Source organism: Pinus tabuliformis, chromosome 3_2, assembly GCF_031772625.1.
Source record: "Pinus tabuliformis cultivar Carrire ecotype Pingquan chromosome 3_2, CPIR1, whole genome shotgun sequence".
NCBI lineage: Eukaryota > Viridiplantae > Streptophyta > Pinopsida > Pinales > Pinaceae > Pinus > Pinus tabuliformis.
Window position 1 is genome coordinate 1,223,713,171 of NC_142302.1, and position 25,600 is coordinate 1,223,738,770.

Sequence of the window (25,600 nt, forward strand, 5' to 3'; positions counted from 1 at the left end):
TACTTTCATTTTTGGCAGTGTAGGACAAGAAATTTTCACTATTAGCATTTTTTAGGCACATGGTGGTTTTGTAGATATAATCAAAGGAACTATGGTTATATTGTAATCCAGGTTTAATGGATTGGGGGTTTATGAATGCTACAACATGTATATAATGTATTGTAACATTGTAAAGGAACACAATGAAAAATTAATCTGGATTTCCCAATTTTGGGTTCCAAGGGAAAAATCTATATGTATATTTCTTGTGATTGCCATTGCATCTTTTCTATTAGTTTTAAGAATGTGTTTGTAGCTATTATCTATACAAGGTTAAAACCTACAGGGGTAAATTATTCTCATGTGTCTACCATGTAGCACTAGTATGGATGTTGATATGACACTTTGAAGGTAAAATCTTCAACTAGGCATAAATTTGTGTCTAGAGCTCGAAGTTTGATCTAAATGGAAAATGACTTCCACCCATGGTATTTACCCATGATATTTACCATGGTATTGTAACTCAAGAGATTATAAATAATGGGCCTCAATTGTAAAAGAACATATTTGCCCATACAATGTAGTTGTAACAGTTTCACTTGTTTAATATAGAGTTATTTCCATTAAATATTTGGTGTTTTCTCTTCTTTCTCAAATATCTATGATCTTAGCGCTCCAAGATCGTAATCAATGGTATTAGAGACAAGTTATGATTCCATGGAAATATCCAGTGACAGTTCTTAGATCTACTCATAATATTTCATTTTGCATTTGGAGAAGGGACTGAAAATGACTATTTATTTCAATTCTCTCTTTCCAATTTTATGTGCTTACTAATCAGTGAACAAGGATTTCAACTTAAGACCTCCAAATTTTTTTCCATTGATATTCCCATGGTTGGAAAAGTTTCAATACTAGATAGAATCCTAAAAACAACCATTTTATACTCAACCCCCAAGAGATTTGTTTTCTCGCTTTGCAGTCTCTCTCTACGGATGCACAACTCCTCTAAAAAAAAACTCGCTAGAAGCATGTTTCTACTAAGTTGCCTCCCTCCTAGCTACTAGCTCTTTATTGGCTAGGGTATTCAAAAATGTAGATTTGTTCTCACTATTTTGTTAACTAGTGGTGCATGGCCTACATGGGGCATGTGAGGCCTATTATTTTGCCGACACTGAATATGAGGCAGTATATGTGCTTATGGTATCAACCTTGATCTATTGCTACCTATGTTTTTGCTCCAATGTATGGGTGGGATCGTCATTATTTCATCAAAGATACTGATTTTTGGCTATGCAACCAACTGCATGAGGTAACACATGCTTGGATCACATCTATCTTATGCCAGGAGCATATCTCGACAATCTAGTAAAACCTCACAAGGTTTTCTTCAAGAAAAACAAAAGAAAAGAAGAAGAAGATTGTGTTTATCAAGGCCCATAGGTCTTGTCCACCATATTTACAGGTTGGAAATTGCATTAATTTTGGCAACAGGTATGGATCGAAGCAATAAAGAGCGTAAGCTAAATACATATATGGTGGGTGTTTCTGATTCAATGCATTCTTCATAAACTAGTTATGGATAAAGATCTTGTGATATGTTAACACATTTTGAGTAAATTCAAGTAGTTGTCCCATTGGCTAATGGCTTGTCATCCATTAAAGAGAGAAATTCATGAGATTGTATTCAATAGTTAACATAAAAAAATCAAAACAGTTGGTTAGAGTTATCGACCAGTCTGGGTTGGATCATCTTATGATGCAAACATCCTATTAAGTAAGATTCCTGAAAGGTTGATAGCACCACTAATGAAAAGCCATAAGGAGATTTTATTAAAAGGAGAGGATTATCATTTTGATTGTTTGTAGGTCCAAGTATGTATGTGCAGGGAATGGATTGAAGGGTTAGTTGGATATATCAATCAATTATCACCATGGAACTTTTGTCATAGTACCACACTCTGCACAAGAATGTGATAAGTTGGGAGACCTAATACCCTATTCGAAGACTGATTTAAAAATTTCTCACACCAACAAACCATGGACATTAGTTTTGCTGACTATCTAAGCTCCATATGTAATCACATTGACACTAGTGCAGATATCATGGTTCCAGTAGACAATTCCAATGACTACTAGTCCAACATGCTCATTCCCCCTCACATGGCCTCTTGGCCTGGCGCCATCATACATTATAAGAAAAATTTCTATCAACTCTACATTGATCCTGAGTTAGAGGTGGAGCCATTCTTGTCAACTATCTCTGTAAGATATGTAAGATAGGAAGAATCAAGCTCCAGAGAGGACTCCAACAACATCTTGATGTGAAAGTGCACCCACTAGTTCTTTAAGGATGGATCAAAATTCTATCCCATTTGTTTTATCAATGCTTGGGTGGTGATCATGGCTATAATGGCGATGCTTCCATTTTTTCTTTAGGGCTTGTTAGAGCAAGTTTACCATTTTACAAAAGTGGGCATTGGATTATCCTATTCTTATTCCATATATTCACAATATGGGAGGCCAATGGCATGGAATCTTCAAGTTATTCAATTGTGGGTTCAGTCACTAATTGTTGCCAAGGGTTTCATCTATCTTTTATATTGCTTTATCTTTGTTTCTTCGACAATGGCCATTAAGTTTTCTTTTTACCAACATTATGTCAATCTCTTAAATTAGTTGTGAAATATTTAAGACGCAACTTCAACTATGCCAATCCTTACAAAAAATATTGGAGAATCGTTATCTATGGATAGATATGAACACTACAATGTTGAAATTTTTTGAGTTCAAACTCTGAGATTATGCCAGGTTTTTTAGTGATAATTTTAGTTTCATGGTGCAAGGCATTATGTATTGGAATTTGTTTCTCATTTTTCTCATGTTTACTCAATTCCACAATTTTATGGAGGTCGAATATCTTCCTGTGACATTTCCATTAAAAGACAAGAAGGAAACTCTAGTTCATCTTGCTATGAAGGTCAAATATGCTATGTCACAGTCCCTAAATGTTGTACAAATTAAACATTCATATTTTGATCTCATCCTAGCCTCAAGAGCATCATAAATAGGAGTGGACACAATTTCAACTTATATGGTTGAGATGGCATACCTAGAAAATTTGTTTCATTTAAGGATGGCAAAAGCACATGGATTTCTTGATAGATTTATTGCAATGGGTCCTGTGAGGATTTACAAAGATAAGCCACCATATTTATACCAGGAAGACCAACAAGAAAACTATCTCATCATGGTTATGGGTCACCCATAAGGCCACAGTTATGGGTCAACCACACAAAACCCTTGCCACCGAAGTACATTTTTTAGGTTGCATACTGACAGTTGGACCACAAGCATTACAAGTCATCCATAAACCCATGATTATAGGTCAACCACACAAAAACATTTCCATCAAAGTCCATTCACTAGGTTGCACACTGTGAGTGTCACAATTGGCTCACAAGTATTATAGGGTATCTCTATCCTCGAATCTTTGTTCATGATGGTTATGGGTCATCAAAAAACCCATAATTATGGGTCATCCACTCAAAACCCTTGTCTTCAACAACACTTGGTTTTGGGTCATCCACAAACCCATGGTCAACCCTTCTCTTCATTGGTTCATGTTCAACAAAAGCTTCTCAGGAGGGAACTCTATGCAACAGGGACCATTACTTCCTAAGGGGGGAGGAATGATCCAAATGGAAAGTGGCATCCACCCATGCTATCCTCCCATAGTATTTACCCATGGGATTGTAACTCAAGAGGCTATAAATAATGGGTCTCACTTTGTAAAAGGATAGACTTGTCCACGCAATGTAGTGGTAATAGTTTATATTTTTTAATATAGAGTTATTTCCATTAAATATTGGGTGTTTTCTCTTCTTGCTTAAATATATTTGATCTTGGCCATCCAATATCTGGATCAAAGTTGCATGAAATTTATATTGTTGGAGAGCTCTCAATGAGTAAAAGACAATGGTAGTCTCGAAAATGAGTTTTAAGGTGGCTAAAGGAAGATGACCTTACCTCCTTAAGATGACTTAGGGGGTTGCATATGCTACATACTCCTTCCATCAAGCATACTTTAAAACACAATAAGCAATAACATTAGAAAAGTTAAAATTCCATATCCACATTATTTTGATTATCGTTTTTTGTGCCTATCCCGTAGTGAATTTGTTGCACCAATTCAGCCTCCTTCTCCACAGTTGAGCCCACAGATAAATTCACCCTAGCATGTTCCATGTTTCGAAAATTCAACAGCTCAAAGATAATATATATTAGAATAATATTCTCCCACCTCAATTCCTTTATTGCATTCCCATGATAATTCTTGGTTTCCATGATTATGGTAGTCTCCCTATTCTGTGCCTCTTCCTACTATTATGGGCCTCTATATTGGTGATGGTAATTTTGGTGTCCATAATCCCCACTTCATGAGTCCTCAATTGTCTCTTTACCTCTTGAATTTCACACCTACAACATTTTTTGCATGTTTGTACTCGCACAACATTTATATTTCTTTTTACATAATAACATGGTTTGCTTGCTTCACAAGAACTCTTGTAATTCCCAACCTATGCCCCATGCCAAATGTTGTAATCCTTGTCAAACTACTTGAAGTTGTGTGCCAAATATCCATCACCAAGTAATAACTATAACTCCAAGGCAGGGTGGATATCCTCCCCCCAACGATACCACCACCAAATTACATTGAAGCTAAGTCTCACACATTTGGCATATAGACACACAAACCCCCAACATATTCAAAAGACAACACTTCCTACAACCCAAACTTTACTTGGTTGGATGCCATTGGAACATAAATTTTGAAATTTTCCCACTTCTTCAAAGAGGAGGGGAAATTTATTAAACCTCCCCCACTTTATCCCTGTGCATGTAATACTCCACACCATGTAGAATATGGTTCATGAAACATTCAAAGTGACCCCTAATATAAATGGCCATGATTGAAAGACATGAAAAGGGGATCCCCAAACCTTTTTTAATTTCCTTTTAATTAAACATAAGGTAATAAAATTTGATGTTTATCCCATGATTTTGATCATGTGACTAAGACAAACTTAGTCTTGTTTATCTTTCACATTTATGATTGTAATAGGTCTTTTTTATAGTAACGTATTATGGCTGAGAAGAAGGGAGATGTTAACCGCTCAGTCCCTAGACAATCAGATGGTTGGTTGGTTGTGAAAGACTCTCAATGGCTGTCAACCAAGGGAACTTGGTTAAATCTAGATAGGCTAGAGAAGCTATGAATCAGTTGTATAATTAACAACTAAAAGGTATCCTTGTTCTAGGATAAGAAATCTTGGAGGTCTCTTGACGTTGGTACATTAGAAGGACTAAGTTATTTGTGAAGGTAGGTCTTGATGTTAGCTTTTATTTGGTTTTGTGGTGGGTTGTAACCTTTGTGTCTTTATGGTTAAGGAGAGTGAGAAGCTTCACTTCGATGGGGGCAAACTATGAACAATGTCCTCTTTAACTCCTTGGAAGAAAATCCTCATAAATGAATCTCGAATGAAGGTTTGGATGCCTTAATAAGATGATGAGGATCTCACTATCATTAGAAGAATTTGGGCATGGTATCTGCTACGTCATAGTTAATTTCAACCATAAAAAATGGCTTGTAATCGGTTGTCAAAAGCCTGACTTCTGGGAATTTCGGGATTGGAGGCATTGACCCTAGCCACTAGTCATATGGTCCAACGGGGGACCATGACCGAGATCTTGGTTAGAAAGGGGATCAACTCGTAAAGGAACATTAGTGGGATGTGTTAATTATCAAAGAATTTGAGCACCAAGATCTGTCAGTAGTGCATAATCCAAGATCTTTCAAGTGCACTAAATAGAGAGTCTATCATTTGTCAAGTGTCAGAGGTGGGTGTTGGTGTACAAATTGTCCTGGTAACTGAGGAAAACCTAAGACCACATCACTGAGGATCCTAGATCCTCTCACTCTAAATGACAAGGGCTATCCTCCATTTCACCGCAGGGGGTATACCCCAGTGATAATAAAAATGAATAGTCGTTGTAAACTTAATATAAATTAAATGGATTTTCTAATTAACAAATAAAAGGCCAAATTATTGAATAAAGAATATTTTAAATAAAATAATGTTTTTTAGAGAAAAAGGATGGTAGATACATAACTCGAGAAAACTTAGTAAATTAAAACTTCACTAATGACAGAGGAGGTAAATTAATGTATATCATAATTCACAAATGTTAGCGAAATTAATATATATCATAATTCACAAATATTAGTGAGAAATAAAATTAAAATTAAAGAAAAGAAAGAAAATTAAAGCTCACTGGTGTTAGATACATTTAATTGAACTATGTGGTTTAAGTAACATAACATCAAGTATTATTATTATTAAACTTGCATAAAAATTAGAATAATTTAATTTAATAATTTCCAATAATAAATATTAGACAAACATTAAATTAAATGTAACGTATGAAGCTTTAGAAAATATGAACAAGTCAAGTAATCACTAATAATTTCACGTTTTCCAGTGAGGGGAAAATAGTAAAAACATGAATAAAATTAAAAGGAACAAAATTAAAAGGAATAAAATTTCAAGAACTAGTTTTTATGGCTTTTGAATTTACAACGCACATATAAACTCAAAATATGATTCTAAAACCCTAGATATCAAGTATTCCAAAATATTTAAAATAATTTAACGTGTTCAAGAATAATGCATAATCAAGTTAAACCACCATTCTTGAATAATGAACGCATAAAATTTGAAATTAAAAAGAACACAAAGGAAAAAAAATAAAAGAAGTGAATTATAATATTATTACTAAAACCTCCATGTCACAGGAAGGAGACCATTTGCAGCATGTACAAGATGGTTGTAATAGTTAAAGTCTTCTACTCAAAGCTACCATCCTTCAATATGTCAAAAAGCTTCCACCAAAAGTCTTCTTCCCAAAAAGCTCTGCCCAAAAATTTCTCAAAATAAACCCTTACATACTCTTTTATATTAGTGGGAATTCGTTTCCCATTCAGTTCTCATAAATTCCAAGTAAAATTACATTAATAATTATTATTGTAACTAAACGAAATACAAATTCCATCACATAAATAAATCTGGCCTCAAATCCTCCATATTAAAAATTCTTTGAAAAATACAGTTGCATTAAAAGAAAAGATATAAATTAATTCTCAAATATAAAACATTATAATAAGTTAAATTAAACCATAAACTTACCTTTCATCATGTTCTCCTCATAATATTATCTTAAGTACATTAATAATGAAATTCAATTTTTACTTTAGGTGAGACCCAGTAAAATTTTTCCCACTATATAAAACATTAAGTCATAAATGATGTATTTAACGTGAACTTATTTCCCAAAATCACACAAAATATAATTCAAAATATTAAATGTAATATGATTTTCCCTTTTAAAAGTATGCATTTCTACAAAATATGTCATGAAATCTCAATGCTCATCTCATGCTAAATTGAAATCTGCACAATTTCTTTACCCAACTACTAGAAATAAATTTTTTGAATTTAAATAAATGAAATTTGAAATATATATATATGTTTTCAATTTCAAATTTAAAATAAAATTTTAATTATAAATTTCAAATTTTCATTTTGACATAAATTTTCAAATATTTTTCTAAATAATTTATACAATATAATCTTAATAAATATATATATATATATATATATATTTCAAATAATATTATATATGTAATTATAATTATAATTTTTTAATAAATAAATACTATTATATAAATTTATTAAAATTTATTAATATATGTATCTATGAATTAAATTTTATTTGAAATCTTTAATCTGTGATTAAATCTCAATGACTTAATACAAATCATATGTTAATTTGGGCTTTGAATATTTTTCTAATATAAATTGGATCTCCCTGAGTGAGTAGAAAATATGCTTTATGAAATTCGAATGGGTGATAACTGATCTTAACGTGAATGCTTTAACGAGTGTTTAAGACTCACGTGGAAGTTGTCTCCTTTTAAAGTGGTGCTTTATTATAGATTTGTGGAGTAAGGAGGTTTGTTTTTATATTAAATAATGGATCATGTGTTTATTACTCCCATACCTTCAAATTTTTGAATGATGCTTGCATTGCTTGGAGTTTTATCAGTGTTATAAAATGAGGGGTGAGGGTTAATTAGTTTAATATTTCTTTATTATTTAATTTTTTTATTAAGAAGTAAAATTTGTATCTATTTAATTTGTAATTTATGTTTTATAATTTAATCATTATGTTTAATTTTTTATTTTTATTTTTTATTTCAGGTAATTATTTCAATAATTAGAATTTTGTATTTTAATTATTATTAGGTTTAATTTGTAATTATTTTAAAAATTATTATTATTATAATGAAAACTACAACTTTTAGTTATAATATTTTTTTATGTAAAAAAATAATTTACAATTAGAATTTCAAATTTTTATTTAATTCTATAATTTTTATAAGTTATAATAATGATTATTATAACAATTAATTTATTGCAGGGTAAATAAGATAATTTAAGGGAATGATGAGAATATGAGAGGAAGCACAAGGTAAAAACTAGCAGAAGGAGCCAAGAATTAATTGGGGTCAAATTGGCGACAATAGTGGGTTTTGAAGTCTTTCGAGATCTAGATTCTATTAATAGTCATAAACGATGTTAGTTAGATCTGACATGTGATGGGATCATGGAATCATAATCTGTCATGGTCCAGATATTTGGGCATGTGGAAGCATTTGTAATTAGCATTTAACACAAACTTAAATGCTAGATGGGCTAGATTGAAGAACAATAAGCGAAAGAACTGTGCAAGTAGGAAACTCGACATTAAGGTTTCTAGGGATTCAAAAATCTAGAAATGTTACAAGCTAGACTTTTGAAAAAAATTGAATGCCAATTACTAGTAGAACAGACTGTGTAGGGGGGTGTAACGGACAAGTGTATACGTAGCAGAATATTCAGAATACCTGAAATATAAAAGTATCCATTATAGGACAAGTAGTATTTATATAGAAATGTTTGAATGTACAAGAGATATGATATGAGATGAGATGGTTACAAATGATATCCCGCTTATATACCTAGGCAGGTGCCCCTTCATAATGGTCATGTCCTTCAAGACATGCCTCTTCAGTAACTAATTATTATTTTATATTATTTTTTTATATTATATCCATAACATTGTCTTCCTCTTCAGAAAGTTTTGTCCTCAAAGATTATTGTTGACAAGGTGTATCATATGTTTCTTTATCTTGTAATCTATCTGTATCTTTCAGAGTTCTTTGAGTTGTCATCTTAGATGCTACAAGATGATATGATCTTTTGAGTAACAAACAAAATTGTTGAACTAAGAAGGGATGTAACCATCATAAATCAATTTTTTATAGAATTTTGCTATTATTTGATTGTTGGATAAATTCTTATCATAATATTGGATTTTGCAGCCTCGATATTTTTCAGAACATAAGTCTTTTGTTTCTATTCTGAGTGATACAAGTACGTAGACTGATTGAGATGTTTGCTCTTGTGATTCAGATGTCGATAGGGAGTTCTTGTGATTTGGATTTCCCTTATCATGCATGTGGCACTTTCCTCATTTACTTCAGGTGTTGATGTTGCTGAGTTGGTTACAAAATATTCACTTGGAATTTTCATCATTTGAACTGCAACATCTGAATGTGTTCTTACTTCAATTGGTTTGTCATCTTCTTGAGTTGTGATATTCACTGGATTGATATTTGTTCATTTTTCTTCAACTTCGATTGATACGTCTAAAAACTTTGATACTTCTTTCGTGATAAGTTCTACTTTATTTTCCAATGATTTCTTGTCATCCTTAGTTTCTTACTCTGAGTAAGAAGATTTTGGTTATGATTTTTTAAAACTTGAATGTTCTTCAGCTTCTTGTTTAATTTCATTTTGATGCTCAAACTTCTCCCTTTTTAAATCTCTAATTTGTTCTAACAACTTTTAAATAAGGGTTTTTAAGCGTAAATTTCCTTCTTCTTTCTCTGATAGACTCTCATTGAGTTTATTCTCATAACTTTCCTTTTCTTGCTTTAATTTTTACTTCTTAGCCTTGGACTTCTTGACTTTCCCAAGTAATTTTTTATTTGGTCTCTTAAACGAATAATTTCCTCATCCTTTTCTCTTGATTTTTTGTAAAAGCAAATCTTTGAGATCTTTATATTTCTTTTCTGATGCCTTGTTTTTTTGTTCAAGTTCTATGATTTCTTCTTCTAATATTTTTATTTGTATTTGTGTATTACCCTGATGTCCTTTCGTACAAAATGATTTCCCACATGTTGGACAACATATTTTACAATTTTTAAGAATCGACTGATACATTATTTTTATTTAACAAAACAAAAATTTAGTCCAAAATATTGACTTGTTACATGGATTCCATGTGAGTATTCTTAGACCCTATAGATATGTGACTGTTGACTTGTCACAATGACATGGCACATAAACTAGTTTTGGATGACATGACATGCTAATGTATCATTGATGTATCATGCTAGCATGACGAGCACTGACATGGATTAGAGGCACAATAACACTAAGGTGGAGGCTTAGGTAGCAAGCTCATGGCTATGACAAGGATCAATGGATGGTCTGATTAGTGAGAATTTGGAAATCTAGCTTTTTAGTTGATGGGACTTTAGATTTTCCTAGATCTAGATGTGACCATTGATCGATCAAAAATATTGAATAAGAAGGAATAACCACAATGGAGAAAAGGGAAAATCCTAGATTCAGATGGATCCAAAGGATCAAAGATATAGAAAAACATAATATAGGGATTTATGGAAAATCTTGGATTTGAATGTGAGTGGCAACTAACATGTCTTCATGAGTATGTGGCTTTATGTGATACCAACACATGGGTAGGGATTCCCATGTGTCATCCATGCGTATCTAATGCGAAAATGTACAACGGGGACATGGGGTCAAAGGATTGCCACGTGGAAAGAAAATGTACAACGGGGACATGGGGGCAAAGGATTGCCACATGTTCACCACGTGGCACTAGTACAAAAATTGACATGGTGCTTTGAAGGTAAAATCTTTAACTAGGAATAACTTTGTGTTTAGAGATCAAAATTAGATAAATTTTTATTGTTGGAGAGCTCTCATCAAGCAAAAGATGATGGCAGACTTGAAAACGAGTTTTAAGGCGGTTGAAGGAAGAGGAATTTTGATACCCTCACCTCCTTAAGAGACTTAAGGGTTGGGTATGTTACATACTCCTTCTAGAAAACATACTTTAAAACACATTAAGCAGCAAGATTAGAAAATTTATATTATGTATCCACATTGTTTTGAATATCTTTTTCCATTCCTATCCCATAGGGAAGTTGTTTCATCGATTCACCCTCCTTCTCTGCAGTTGAGCCCACATATAGATTCACCCTAACATGTGCCATGTTTTGAAAATTCAACAACTCAGAGGTAGTATGTCTGAGAATAATTCTCCTAACCCTATTCCTATATTGCATACCTTGATATTCCTTGGTTTCCAAGATTATGGTAGTCTCCCTGTTTTGTACCTCTTCCTAACTTCTATTATGGGCCTCCATACTAGTGATGACAATTTTGTTGTCTATAAGCCCCAATTCACGAGTCCTGAATTGTCTCTTTACCTCTTGAATTTCACACCTACAACATTTTTTTGCTTGTTTGTACTCACACAATTTATATTTCCTTCTGCATAACGACTTGGTTTGCTTGCTCCACAAACACTTCTCCTATGATGATGCCAAATGTTGTAATAAACTACTTAAGGTTGTGTGCCAAATCTCCATTACCCTAATAACTATAACCCCAAGTCAAGGTGGATCTCCTTCCTCCCAATGATACCACCACCAAATTCCATTGAAATTGAGTCTCACACGCTTGGCATATAGACACACAATGACGCAACAAATTGAAAAAACAATGCTTCCAACAACCTAAACTTTCCCTACACTTGGAAAATTTATGCCATCTAATGTCATTGGAACACAAATTATAATACACGAAGAAAATTTCCCGTCTTCTTTAAAAGTGAAACAAAAAGGCAATTTATTAAACCTCCCCCACTTCATCCTCTGACATCCATGTAACACTCCATGACATGCAACTTAACACTTCATCTGACATACATGTAACACTCCATGCCATGCAACTTCATCCAACTTCATCCTCACACCTGTAACACTCCATGCCATGCAACTTCGTCCTCACACATGTAACACTCCATTCTCTAACATACATGTAACACTCCATGCCATGCAAGGATCATGAAATCTTCCAAATGACCCCAGCAAATGGCCATGATTGAAAAACATGAAAAGGGTATTCCCATACCATTTTTAGTTTAGTTTTTAGTTTAGTTTCCTTTTCACTAAAGGAAGGTAATAAAATTTGTCCTACTCCTTGATTGCTCCGCAATGTCCCTTTTTCAAGACGATGGGCCTCTTTAATCCCAATGTATATGTGCTTCCATTCAAGATTCCTGTGAACAATTTTTAATGAATTTAGAGCCACAACTTCAAACCCAATCAAACAGCTTTCAATATAACATGGGCTCCCACTTCTGGATACGTGGTAGATACTCCTGCAATGAAACATAAGCATAGCATCACAACCCCATTCCCCATTGGCCAATGGCGAACACGAGCCGGTCTCTTTTTGAAAAATCCATAATTTGCGTAAAGTTAAGTTTCCAGAAATCTGGTTGGTCACATTTCAATCGTAAAAGTCGGTGCGTTTATTGCTTAGTATTCAAAGAAGCCTTTGTCGTTGATGTTTCAACACTGCAGTAGTTTTCAACTTCAGAAAAGGAAAAAAAAATGTTAAATCCAATTGATTTTAACTTTGGAAAATCTTTGTTAAATCCGCGAACAATGAACTTTAATTTATCCAATTCATTACAGAGACCGCACTGAGATTTCTATCACATCTCTGCCATTTTATCTGAATTGCAGGAGCAGCCCGGGACGCGTACGCAACCTTGAACCCAGTGCGCCGGACCCCTCTTTTTCTACCCACTTTCCAGAAAAGTCGAATAACTTGAGGGGAATGGCAGAGACATTGAATGGAAGATCCGTGGGTCTCACGTCAAGCAGAATGGCAACACAAGTCTACGCAAGCCTCTGATGCCATGGAAAATCCCCACAGACAAGACAGAATTAAGAAGAACTCAAGACAGAATTAAGAAGAACACTTATAAAGAGGATCCAGGGAGTTTCAAGAAACAACAGGGTGCAGAGGATTGACAGAAAATCTTAATCATGGGTATTACACAGACGATTTTCCTTGTTTTTCTTGTATTGTTGGGTTGTTCTTTGTGTCATTGTATTCAGTCACGCTTTCATAGAAGCGCTGAGAATGTAGATTTTACATATTGATATACAGGGGATCAGGCAGGCTGGCAAATTTTAAATATTTTCCATAGAGTTATTCTGCTAATTCTGTCCTCGACAGGCAATATGAATTCACTGTTGTCTCTCAGATCACAGGAGATGATGAAGCTGCTATGATGTTTAGAGCCATCAGGGAGCTTCTGAAAGTGTCTCTGGTCAATATTAGCCAGATTTGCTTGCTAATTTCCATGTAATCTGATCTCCATTAATGTTATATAGTACAGGGACAGACAGAGTCTCTTCCCTCAAAATCATACTATAGGTTCAGCTCTGTAACTATTTATGTGCCATGGCTAATAGAGCTTAAATTGTTCAATTTTCAATTTAGATTCCCCAGACTCGACTGAATGGTGATCTAATTATGTATTCTCTTTTGGGTATCTGTTAAATGCTTGTGTGCGCTGCTGTTCAGATTATTTATTGTCAGAGTAAAATTGTCAAATCATTATCTGTTAAATGCTTGTGTGTGCTGCTGTTTAGATTAAGGGTAAAACTGTCATATCATTATCTATCGTATTGTTTTTATTTCGTATTGTTTTTATTTCTAAAGAGTTAAATGATTAAATAACAAATTTTATTTATTCAAGAGATTTGCAAAGTCAATTGGGATTACTTAAATTTTGGTTAGTGACATGATGAGTAATAATGTTTTAATAAATATTGTTATAATAGTTTCGTGTTTATGAAGATTGTTGTATTAGTTTTGAGTTTGGTAAATTTTTAAGTGATTATATTTCTGGTCTGATTTGGGTACTAGCAACCTCACTCTAATCTTTAACCTTTAACCTTTAGACTGAAGATTGTTGTATTAGTTTTGAGGTCGGTGAATTCTTAAATGATTATATTTCTGGTGACTGACTTGGTACCAACAACCCTACTCTAATCCTTAACTTTAATCTTTAACCCTTAGACTGAAGATTGTTGTATTAGTTTTGAGTTCGGAGAATTCCTAAATGATTATATTTCTGGTCTGACTTGGTACCAACAACCTCACTCTAATCCTTAACTTTTAGACGACGAAAAAAACTAATTTAGGAGTAAAATTGCCATATCATTATCTGTTAAATGCTTGTGTGTGCTGCTGTTTAGATTAAGGGTAAAATTGTCATATCATTATCTCTGGTATTGTTTTTATTTCTAAAGAGTTAAATGATTAAATAACAATTTTATTTATTCAAGAGATTTCGAAAATCAATTGGGATTACTCAAATTTTGGGTAGTGACATGATGAGTAATAATGTTTTAATAAATATTGTTATAATAGTTTCATGTTTATGAAAATTGTTGTATTAGTTTTGAGTTTGGTAAATTTTTAAGTGATTATATTTCTGATCTGATTTGGTATCAGCAATTTCACTCTAATCTTTAACCCTTAGACTGAAGATTGTTGTATTAGTTTTGAGTTCGATGAATTCTTAAATAATTATATTTCTGATCTGACTTGGTACCAGCAACCTCACTTTAATCCTTAATTTTTAGGCCACGAAAAAAATTAATTTCTCCCCTCCCAAAAAACAGATCTGCCCATCAAATAACTTAAAACCAAAATATAGATCTGTCAAAGCTTCAAGGACAGTTATTGGTTGAGGGTGAATGCAAAGAACTGATGAACTGATTCTGCTGAGTAATTTCAGTGGAATCAGTAAAGATAAATTGGAAATGATAACGAATCTGGAAATTATAAGTTGTTTTCAAAGCAAGAACCCAGAGAGATGTTCTGCATATTCCTTTTCAATCACTTTATGCTGGAAATTATAAGTTGTTTTCAGAGCAAGAACCCAGAGAGATGTTCTGCATATTCCTTTTCAATCACTTTATGCCGGCCATTGACAGAACGGTGAAACCTAGGATGATGGATTCAGGCGATGGAGATTGGGTAGGCAGAAGAGTTGAGATAAAGTTGGGTGATGGATAGGGTTGAGATCGACATCAGTGGCATTGTGTGGAGAAGAATTATTGAGAAAAATTGAGACGTACTGATACAAAATTTGGTAAAGGCATATTCACAATGTAAAGTACATGAACAGTGTACAAGAAAGTATCACAACAAATCAAATTTGTCTAAGCTGTTTGGCACCAAAAGCACGCGTGCTAATGGACTGCATAACCTCGTACCATTACTTTTTTAACCAGGGAAATGTGTGTTATTGTATTTTGGTTTTGATTAAATTAATTACATCCATATGAGGATTAGGCTTCTTTATAATTAAAATAATTTTAATTTCGATAGTTAATTATTTTTCTTTCATTATTTTATTTCAATTAAATTTAATATTAATATATATGCTTTATAATTATTATTTAAATATATTATTAAAGAAAACAATTAAAATATAGGATAAAAAATATAATTGAAGTGTCAAGGAATTATGCGGTATAAAAGTAGAATTAAAGAGAATTTATTTAATTATAAGAAAATGCTAATTTTTTTCTAATTATACTCCATATTAATAAATTATTTAATTAATTTAGTAAATTATATATATAAGAGGAAAGTATATAAATTTTTGAATTTAGGCTTTTATGATCCATATTATATTAAGAAGAGTTTCTTGGTAGAAATTTTTGTCCACTTGTTTCGAACCAGCTAGTGCGGTTCATCATCAAGACTAGATGAAGATGCAAATCATGGCATAGCCTTAAATAAAATGAGATGTAGAGACTAAAAGATCATATAACAGCTAGTTTATGAAAAATAATATTTTAATAATAAAAATTCTATAATCGGCTAGTTTATGAATTATAATTTATAATTATTAAAATTATATATATATATATAATAAGAAAAGATTGAAAAAAACATAAGCACAAACCATAAACAAATAGGCAAAGTCAAACAAAGACAGGAAATAGAGTCAAAAAATATATAAAGAGGAGCCAAGGCCTGATTAATGGGTCAAGAACCTATAACAAAATTAATAATTAATGGAGACTCAAACCCAAAGCAATCAAAGAGGGATGGTTAAATAAATTAGGGTCAACCAAAAAATAATAAGGGTCTAGGGCCCTACAATCAATATAAGGAGTCAAGAAAATCAATAAAGTCTAACAAAAACTCAAAACGATCGAGATGAAATAATACTAAAAAGCGAAGAAAGAATAGGATAAAAATATTTTTTAAAGAAGGGAAACCGATCAAAAAACAAAACAATTCATAAAACGAAACAACAAACCCTAAAAACAAAATAATTAGTAAACAGAAACAAACTAAGAGGACAGGACAGGGACCCATCTTCTGCTAATATTCTAACCATCGTCTCTATTTAAATTATTGGGCCCTTTTTCAATTTCCAGGGCCTCCTTGAATTCACAATGATGGAAATGACTAACTTTGCCAGTGACACAGGCCTCCTCAATGCAGATGTGATGCCTAGATTTTTCTGCATGTTCTACCAAAGCAGAAGAGCGGGTCCTGCCATGCTTGATGTCAGTTGCATGCTCACAAATCCTTTGATTAATCGAGCAACCAATCTCACCAATGCAGGGAGTCCCACATGAGCAAGGGATAACGTAAACACCTTTCATATTTTTTGGGTCCACAGGGTCTCTAACGGATCTTAGGGAGCTTCGGATGGTATTTAGAGGCCTAAAGGTTGAAGGAACCTTATGCTTCCTTAGGATCCTCACAATATTGTCTGTGGTTCCTTATATAAAAGGAAAATGAACCCCAGAAAAACAATTCTTGGATTCTTTCTTAGCCTTAGGACCCTTTTCGACTTTGAGGAAAGCCTTGGTACATTGGTGTTTATTGTACCCATTATTAAAGAAGACACTCAAGAGGTGTGCTTTCTCTTCATTGAGATGGTTGTCATCAGAACCCTTAACGCTCTAATCGCTAAGGTAGAACACCGAGTTTTTGAGTTGGGAAATGATGAGAATTAGCATGAAGATATTGATCTGTATGAGTTTTCTTCCGAAAGACTCATGAGAAAAGGATCCATCCTTATTCCTAGAGAGGAGGACGTCAAGGAAGGGCAAACTATTATTACAGTCAAATTCCATGGTGAACTTTATGGAATTAGACTGATTATTAAGATGAAGGAAAAAAAGGTCTAACTCTTCCTTGCCATGGGACCAAATGACACAAGTACCATCCACAAACCTCTTCGACATCTTAGGAAGAAGACGAGAAGAGGCCAAGGCCTTTGATTCAAAATCCTCCATGAATAGATTATCCACCATAGGGGAGAGGGGGAACCCATGGCGACACCACAAGTTTGCTCATAGAATTCCCCATCGAAGGAAAAGAACGTAGAGGTTAGACAAATACAAACTAACTTAGCAGTATCAGGATCAATAATGCATTTGACGACCTCAATGGCCTCGATGATAGAGATATTAGTGTAGAGGGAGACCACATCAAAACTTACAAGCTTGTCAGTGGGATCGAGCCTAAAATCCTTCAACTCATTGACAAACGAAGCAGAGTCATTGACAAAGGAATCTGTATTACCGACAAGGGGCTCAAGCTTCATTGCTAAATATTTAGCAAGAAGATAAGTCGGACCTCCTATCATGTTGGCAATGGGTCTTAGAGGAGCCCCTCCCTTATGGATCTTAGTAAGTCCATAGATTCTAGGGGTAAGAGGGCTACTGTCAATGAGCTTATGACTAAATGAGTTGACTGAGATATTGTTCTTTATAGCAAGAGCCACACTTTTGGAAATCTTCTTCATGGGGCCCTTACTAACTTTCCTATAGCTCCCGCTATTCAGGAGATTATCTAACATCTTCTTCCTATAGTCCTCTTTATCAAGAACAACCATAAATCCACCCTTGTCAGCTTTCAGAACAACAATATCCATGTTATTGTTTAAGGACTTGAGAACGTCAATTCAAGCTTACTGACGTTGCTCTTGGGGGGCATAGCCTTTCTGAGGACAACCACACAGTCTTGCCTGATGGTATCTTTAGTGACTTCCGGTAAGTCTCTAATACCATATTCAATGTCACAGATGATATCATTGACCGAGATCTTTCTAGGAGCAAGGGAAAAATTCAAACCCTTCTCCAAGAGACTAAAGACTGGGGGTCAAAAGAAAAACTAGAAAGATTGACCACCTTATTAGAACAAACAATATTATTCAAACCTAAAGTTCTAAAACTCTTCCTCTTATTTTTATTATTATAATTAAAAAGAAAATCATTAACAACCTTATTATCATCATCATCATTATTATTATTAGTACCATTACTACTACTATTATTATTAGTAGTAGTACCATTACTACTACTACTATTATCGTTATTATTATTATTATTAACACCACCATCAGCATTATTATTATTATTATTAAACCAATACTTATTATTAATAACACTATTATAAAATCCTAAATTATTAAAATTATAATTGTCATAGCCTATACTAAAAATCAATGGATTATCTGACTTGTTAATTTGGTCGATAACGGTCCTAAGGGAATCAGCAAAAAAAACCAGCCAACGACCATACATGATCGATATTCGAGTCAGCATCATTCTCATTCAACGACAAGTCAGCCTGAACATCACCATTGTTCAGCAAAGGCAACGAAGGATATCCGTTGGCCGATCTAGTGCCACAACTAACAAATGGAGGAGGAGCCGACGCATTGACCATCATCGAGACAATGGTTGGAATATTAGCAGAAGTTGAGTCCCTGTCCTACCCTCTTAGTTTGTTTCTATTTACTAATTATTTTGTTTTTGTTTTGTCTTTTTTATTGGTTTCCTTTCTTTAAAAAATATTTTTATCCTATTCTTTCTTCACGTTTTAGTGTTATTTCATGTCAACCGCTTTGATTGTTTGTTAGACTTTAATGATTTTTTTGACTCCTTATATTGATTGTAGGGCCCTAGACCCTTATTATATTTTGGTTGACCCTAATTTATTTAACCATCGCTCTTTGATTGCTTTGGGTTTGAGTCTCCATTAGTTATTAATTTTGTTATAGATTCTTGAACCATTAATCAGGTCTTGAATCCTCTTTATATATTTTTTGACTTTATTCCCTATCTTTGTTTGAATTTGGTTGTTTGTTTCTGGTTAGTGCTTATGTTTTTTAGATCTTTTCTTAATTAATATTTTTTTTATTTTAATAATTATAAATTATAATTCATAAACTAGACGTTATTCATAAACTAGTCGTTATATGATATTTTGGTCTCTACATCGCACTTTATTTAAATAATGAACCACGATTTGCATCTTCATCTGGTCATAATGATGAACCACACTTACTCGTTCGAAAGGCATCGGCAAAATTTTTCTCTTATATAATTTCTACTCAAAACACTCTTCTTAATTTGTAAATTCATAAAAAAAAATAGATATCATATTTTTATTCAAAAATATAAAAAAATAAATATCATATTTTTATTCAAAAATATTTAATTTTTAATTTTATTACAATGAATTATTTTACAAAAGAATCCTATAAAAATCACAAACTATAAACTATATCATTAAGGTATCCTATCTTTCCTTTTCCTTCCAGGAATTCAGTGCAATTCCCAACCATCCATAGTTGTGTAACTCAAGTTTTATGAAAAAGTATATCCCATCTATTCATCTTGATCAAGCATCCATGGTTGAATGGTTAAAGGGTCCACCTCGTAATTGGGAAACTCGTGAATTCAGTTCCTGCTGTATCAAGATGAGAAGAAACCAAGTTCGGTTATGGATTCGAGATGAGATAAAAGAAACTATTAATAATCTTTTTTAAAATATTTTTTAAATTATGAATATAAAATTTATTTTAAAATATTAAAAAATAAGAAGAAATTATAAAATTTTATAATAAAACATAATTTTATTTAATAATATAATATTTTTAAATAAATATAAAATTTATTTTAAAATACTTAAAAATTAACATTCTGAATAAAAACAAATTAAAATTTTAAAAACTTAATATACAACCATCGAACTATTTTAAAATTAGTTTTATAACTTAATTATATAGATTTTATAATTAATTAAAATTAAAATTAATTAATTATTTATATATATATAGATATATATACTGAGAGAGATTTTTTTTTATCTTAATAGGGTAGAGATATCGTAATATTTAACATTTTGATTTATTCAAAATAAAATAAATTAAAATTTAAAAATATAGTAAAATTATTCAATCTATGTTTTTTCTCACGGTATTGTGTCTAATATGGCTTGTTTAAAAGCTAATAATTAAACTAGCCTAGATCCATTTTAATTTCGGATCTAAGTTCTATTTTTATTCTAAAAGAGGTTTGCACCTCAAGAAAAAAAATCGATTCCTCTTTGGGCTTGCTAGATCTAGAATTTCAAATAGATGTAAGATAATAAATTATATGTTTGACATTTGTTTAATTTAACATTTCAAAACTAATTCTGATAACAAACATCTATAGAGTATGGCTTCGGGTGGACCAAGTATGCCAATACAGATTTCATTGGAATGGTGGACCAAGTACCAACATGAGAGCCGAAACTTTGACACTCTAAGACCTTTTGTGGATCTCATACATCGACACTATATATGTATATGAGTACTCACAAGTTCTTATCAATGGTCTATCGTCAAACCATGACTTCTACCCACACATATTTTTGCTTGGATCGCCGAGATTAACATTCTCTGATGTACATTCACAACGATCACTCTCCCATACATATTTCGCAAGAAAAATCAGGTTGTTGACTCGCTGTCAAAACTTGGGATCGCAGATAATTATAGTATCATACATTATACTTTATTGAAGGATGAGTCAATATCCACTAAGGCCTCTTTTCCCTCCCATAATTATTGTTTTTGGCTTTACAAATTTTGATGAATGCTAGTTTATATGGTTATGTTTTCTTATTATGATTCTCAAGCTATTTAGATTAAAAAATCATTATGTACGTGGTATCAAGTAAACAATATTGTTATCTCTCTTTAAATTATGGAAGTTGCTTGGTCTATTAATAAATCTATAAAAACTTATTGTACGTATTATACACTGAATATATACACTCGTACATAATATAAACCAGTGCTATTTTTATTTGGAAAAAAAACCAAACGTCTTCCTATTTATATTTATTTTAATTAAAAAAAAAAAAAAAAAAAATGATAAATCCATTTTAAATTTAAATATAAAAAAGCGAAACAAAGATATTTAATCAAAAATTTTAATTACCACTATCAAACTCTTCATACTAGATTAACTGAAAACAAAATTACTATAAACCAATTAAAAAATAGATTTCGAGAGTTTGGTCAATGGGTCAATTTAAAAAAGTTGGTTTCTTGCTATGAATGCCTCCAACAGTTTGGCCCATGTGTTGTGTACGAATTTGGTCCCTAATTAGGTGCCTATTAAAATAGGTAAGTATTTTTTTTATATTATATAAAATTGTGAAACTAAATGGTGGTGACGACCATCCAACGTGTTTATTAATTTTAAAGTTAATGGAAAGTAAATAAAAAATAAAAAATTATAGAATGGTATATATGAAAAAAAAAAATGATTTTAGTGATAGTGAGGGTAATTTTTTTTAAATTAATTTTAATTTAAATTAACATTAAAATAAATGATTTAATTTAATTAAATATTTTATAATTAAAAAATAGTTTATATAATTTTTTTTTAATTTTTATTTATTTATTTTTATTTTGATAAGTTAATAAATTAGGTGATGTGAGATATGTTATGTATGGTATAATGGATTTAAAAAAAAGATTTTCTACTTTCTATTTATTTAGAGTTGGAAAGATCAAATTTGTTAGTCTATTTGTCAAACATCTTGTAAAATCACTATGATGTTTTTTTTAGTTTTAATGGGATCAATAATCTAAAAATTGACTTTCACTTTTACTCTCTAGTTTAGCCAAGAATTAACATCTTTGTGTCCACTCATTCTCAACATTTAAGTGTTTTTATGTTAGATATCTTATGCTTATACATCAAAGTACTTAATAATAATTACACTTTTAATAGGTGGAAAATTAGCTTCTAAGAAGGGTACATTAATCTTTAAATTTAGTATTATAAATTAAACAATGTTGAAGATTATAAATTATAAAATGTGAACATTTTTTTGTTTGCTCAATTTTATTTAAGTAATTTTAAAATGTTGCATTCTTTTTCAAAACCAATCTAGATATATTTTAACCTAAGGGATAACTTAAGATCTCTTTGAGAGGGATCATATTTGTGAAAGTACAAAACTCTCTTAGAGAGTGCAAACTTTAGGAAAAATTTAAACCATGAGAGATTTGATCCCTTTGGATGCTTCATAAATCTGGTATTAATATAAGTTGGTTATAAGAAGTATTAAAAGAATATAGACCAATTATAAATAATATTATTAATAATTATACATTAGGTTGCAAAGATCAAAGAATGTGTTAACTATTAGAATGTTTAGGTTGTGCATATTTTCTTAAGGATGATATTGTCAAGTTATATGTACAATTGTCCATGCAAATTGGGGTTTATGTTAAAGGCTTGGGTGAAAGCTTTGTATGTTGCTTAATGGTGCTATGTTGTGGCAATGAACACCTCATTGATCTTGCTAGATCTAGTGGAGCACTACAAGTGATGCATGTGTAGATCTAATTTACATTTCTAATGTAATGAAGGGAGAATCCACAATGGAATGAAGATGTGATAAAACTATGAAGAAAGAAAAAGAGCCCTTTGATAAGAAATGAGAGAGAATGGATGTGTTGTTGGTAATTTAAATTTGCAAGTGAATGGGTGTTTCAATTCATTGTTGTTGCACATGATGGTATCATGCACAATCATCTAGCGAATTGTAAAGGCAATAAAATGTCTTCTATTTAACCTACATATGGGTTGGTGTAGGCCATTGTTAAGTCGATTGTAGATTTTAGAACATTTTGGTGGATCAAATGGGCATGAGAAAAGCCAACCTTTTAACTTTGCTCATACCTATTCGATCTCCAAATTATTTTGGAATCTACAATTGACATTAACTCAGGTGTTGTAAATTGCATGTAAACTACCCATTGGTTTGATGGCAAAAATAGTGTGTATAAAAAGCTTTTTGGAATATGCAGCAAAAAAAAGAAGATGAAGAGGTCATGTGATATTTAAGTGGCATTTAACCCTATTGTCTGATATTTGCATTCATGGATGTATTGTGAAGTGCAAAAGATGATCACATTAAGTTAGGTCATGAGAAAGGCTGAAATGTTGCTACCAATGGAGTAAATTTTACTATATGACAATTATTTTGGTTTCCTTATATCTGCAGTACGATTTCAATGACTATTTGAGAGAAAATATGTGTTTTTGTTTACTACAAATATTGCTCATTACCAAATTCATAGTGAAGTCTCTATTGAGGATAGATGAAGAACACTATGCTTAACAAAGAAATACCAAACAATCATAAACCGCTAGTTTACCCATGCTAGGATTCCAAGTTTGTCACCAAACACATTGTAAATGAGGAGGACCACAATCATCAAAACAATACCAAGCAATCACAAACCACTAATTCATCCATTCTACACTTAGAATGTCATGTTGATTTAAACTTAATTGATTAATATAAATTAAAATTTACTTTAAGATATATATATATATATATATATATAATTTAATATTGCAGAATACTATTTCTATATTAAATTATAAAATTCCCTTTAACATAATAAAAATATATAGTTTTACAATTTTCCTTAAAAAATTTTTTTTTTTTTTTTCATCCATCTTTATCTCAATATTCTAATTCCACTTTAAGTTAAATATTTATATCTTAAACTTAAACATTTAGATAACCAAGTAAATGAATATTTTTATTTTTTTTTAAAGAGAGCTTATATCATCTTCCAAAAATAATTACTTTACTTTCCATATGGTGAAAATGTTTTAAAACATTATATAATGTTGATTTAATCAAATTGCTTTAATTAAATTTAAAATAAACTAAAATTAAAATTAAAAATAATTATTATTAAAATAAATTTAAGTTAATCATTTAACAAGTTTAATAATATTAATTTACAAACCCATAATATTTATTATAAAAAATCCTATTTAAAAACTATCCAAAACTTATAAACTTCCCCATATACATCCCCTCCCATTCTGCTAAAGTGTCACTCATATATTCTATAAATTTTCTTGTTGTATTTCAATATTTTTAATTAACATCTTCCGTAAATTAAGATTTCATATAAGAAAGCATTAAAGTAAATTGATGAACATGAATAAAAATACAAATGGTTTAGGTGGTCGACAAAAAGTTTTTAAATATCTCTATAATTATTATATTAAAGCTAATCAGAGACTAATAATAGAAAATTCAATCATAAGCTTCTTTACTATGGTAGATGTGCTTTATACTTTTTAGATTTGAGACGGTCACTTTTGAAATTGGCTTGTATATTTTGGCATCTTATGATGTATGTGTTGACTTTATACACTCGTCTTTTGCTTACCTTCGGTGTTGGAATTATTTATGAGATTCTCTTCAAATATTTTACGAGTGTCCACTTTTTCTTTTTTAAGTCAACTTCATATATTTTAGTTATAAATTATGAATGTGTTTTTTCTTTATATTTATTTTTTTAATTCTTTTAAATAAGAATAAATATTTAATATTTGTTTTTAATATATTAATAACTTAATATCATAATTTAAATATTATTGTTCAAATATTTGGTTTTGATGATGAATCACATTTGTTGGTTCGAAACACGTACGCCAAAAATTTCTCTTATGTGATTTCTGCCGAAAGACTTTGCTTAATTCATTATGGATCATAGAAGTCTGAATACAGAAAGAATCAATACTATTTAGATTAAATTTGTATTCAGTCACCTAGAATTATATTGCAGAGTGATTCTCAGGCATCATAGTGGCCATGAGAGAGCTTTCAAAGTCAGTTTAAATAGAGTAAAAATTTATTCTCTATGACAATACCCTTATCCTCTAGTACTATATAAACGACAAAACTGATGCAGAAGAAAGATACAATGAAAATCAAACATCTAGATTGGTTAATTCGTGGGTGAAGCTAGCCAATTCAAATCTAAGTCCTTGCATAGTCTAGTTGGCGGACTGTCAACCTTGGTATCTTACAACTGGAGATCCACCATAATGTTCTAGAAGGCCTCCACTATCTTGCAATTAGAGATCCACCACAATGTTCCAGAAGGCCTCCACTTCATCCTTAAGTTGAGAAAG

General features: G+C 31.6%; 1 protein-coding gene and 1 pseudogene across 1 annotated transcript; one reads left to right on the forward strand and one right to left on the reverse strand.

Moving 5' to 3' along the window:
• The first annotated feature begins 2,019 nt into the window (after positions 1 to 2,019).
• On the forward strand, positions 2,020 to 3,046 carry LOC149185148 (uncharacterized; annotated as a pseudogene).
• A 1,052-nt stretch (positions 3,047 to 4,098) lies between these two features.
• LOC149185149 (uncharacterized) lies at positions 4,099 to 18,234 on the reverse strand. Its single transcript, XM_089415565.1, has 2 exons — positions 17,708 to 18,234; positions 4,099 to 4,213 (listed from the first exon to the last, which is right to left on the reverse strand). Exons 1-2 carry the CDS (start codon positions 18,232 to 18,234, stop codon positions 4,099 to 4,101), a joined length of 642 nt encoding a protein of 213 aa, XP_089271691.1.
• Between the last annotated feature and the right edge of the window lie 7,366 nt (positions 18,235 to 25,600).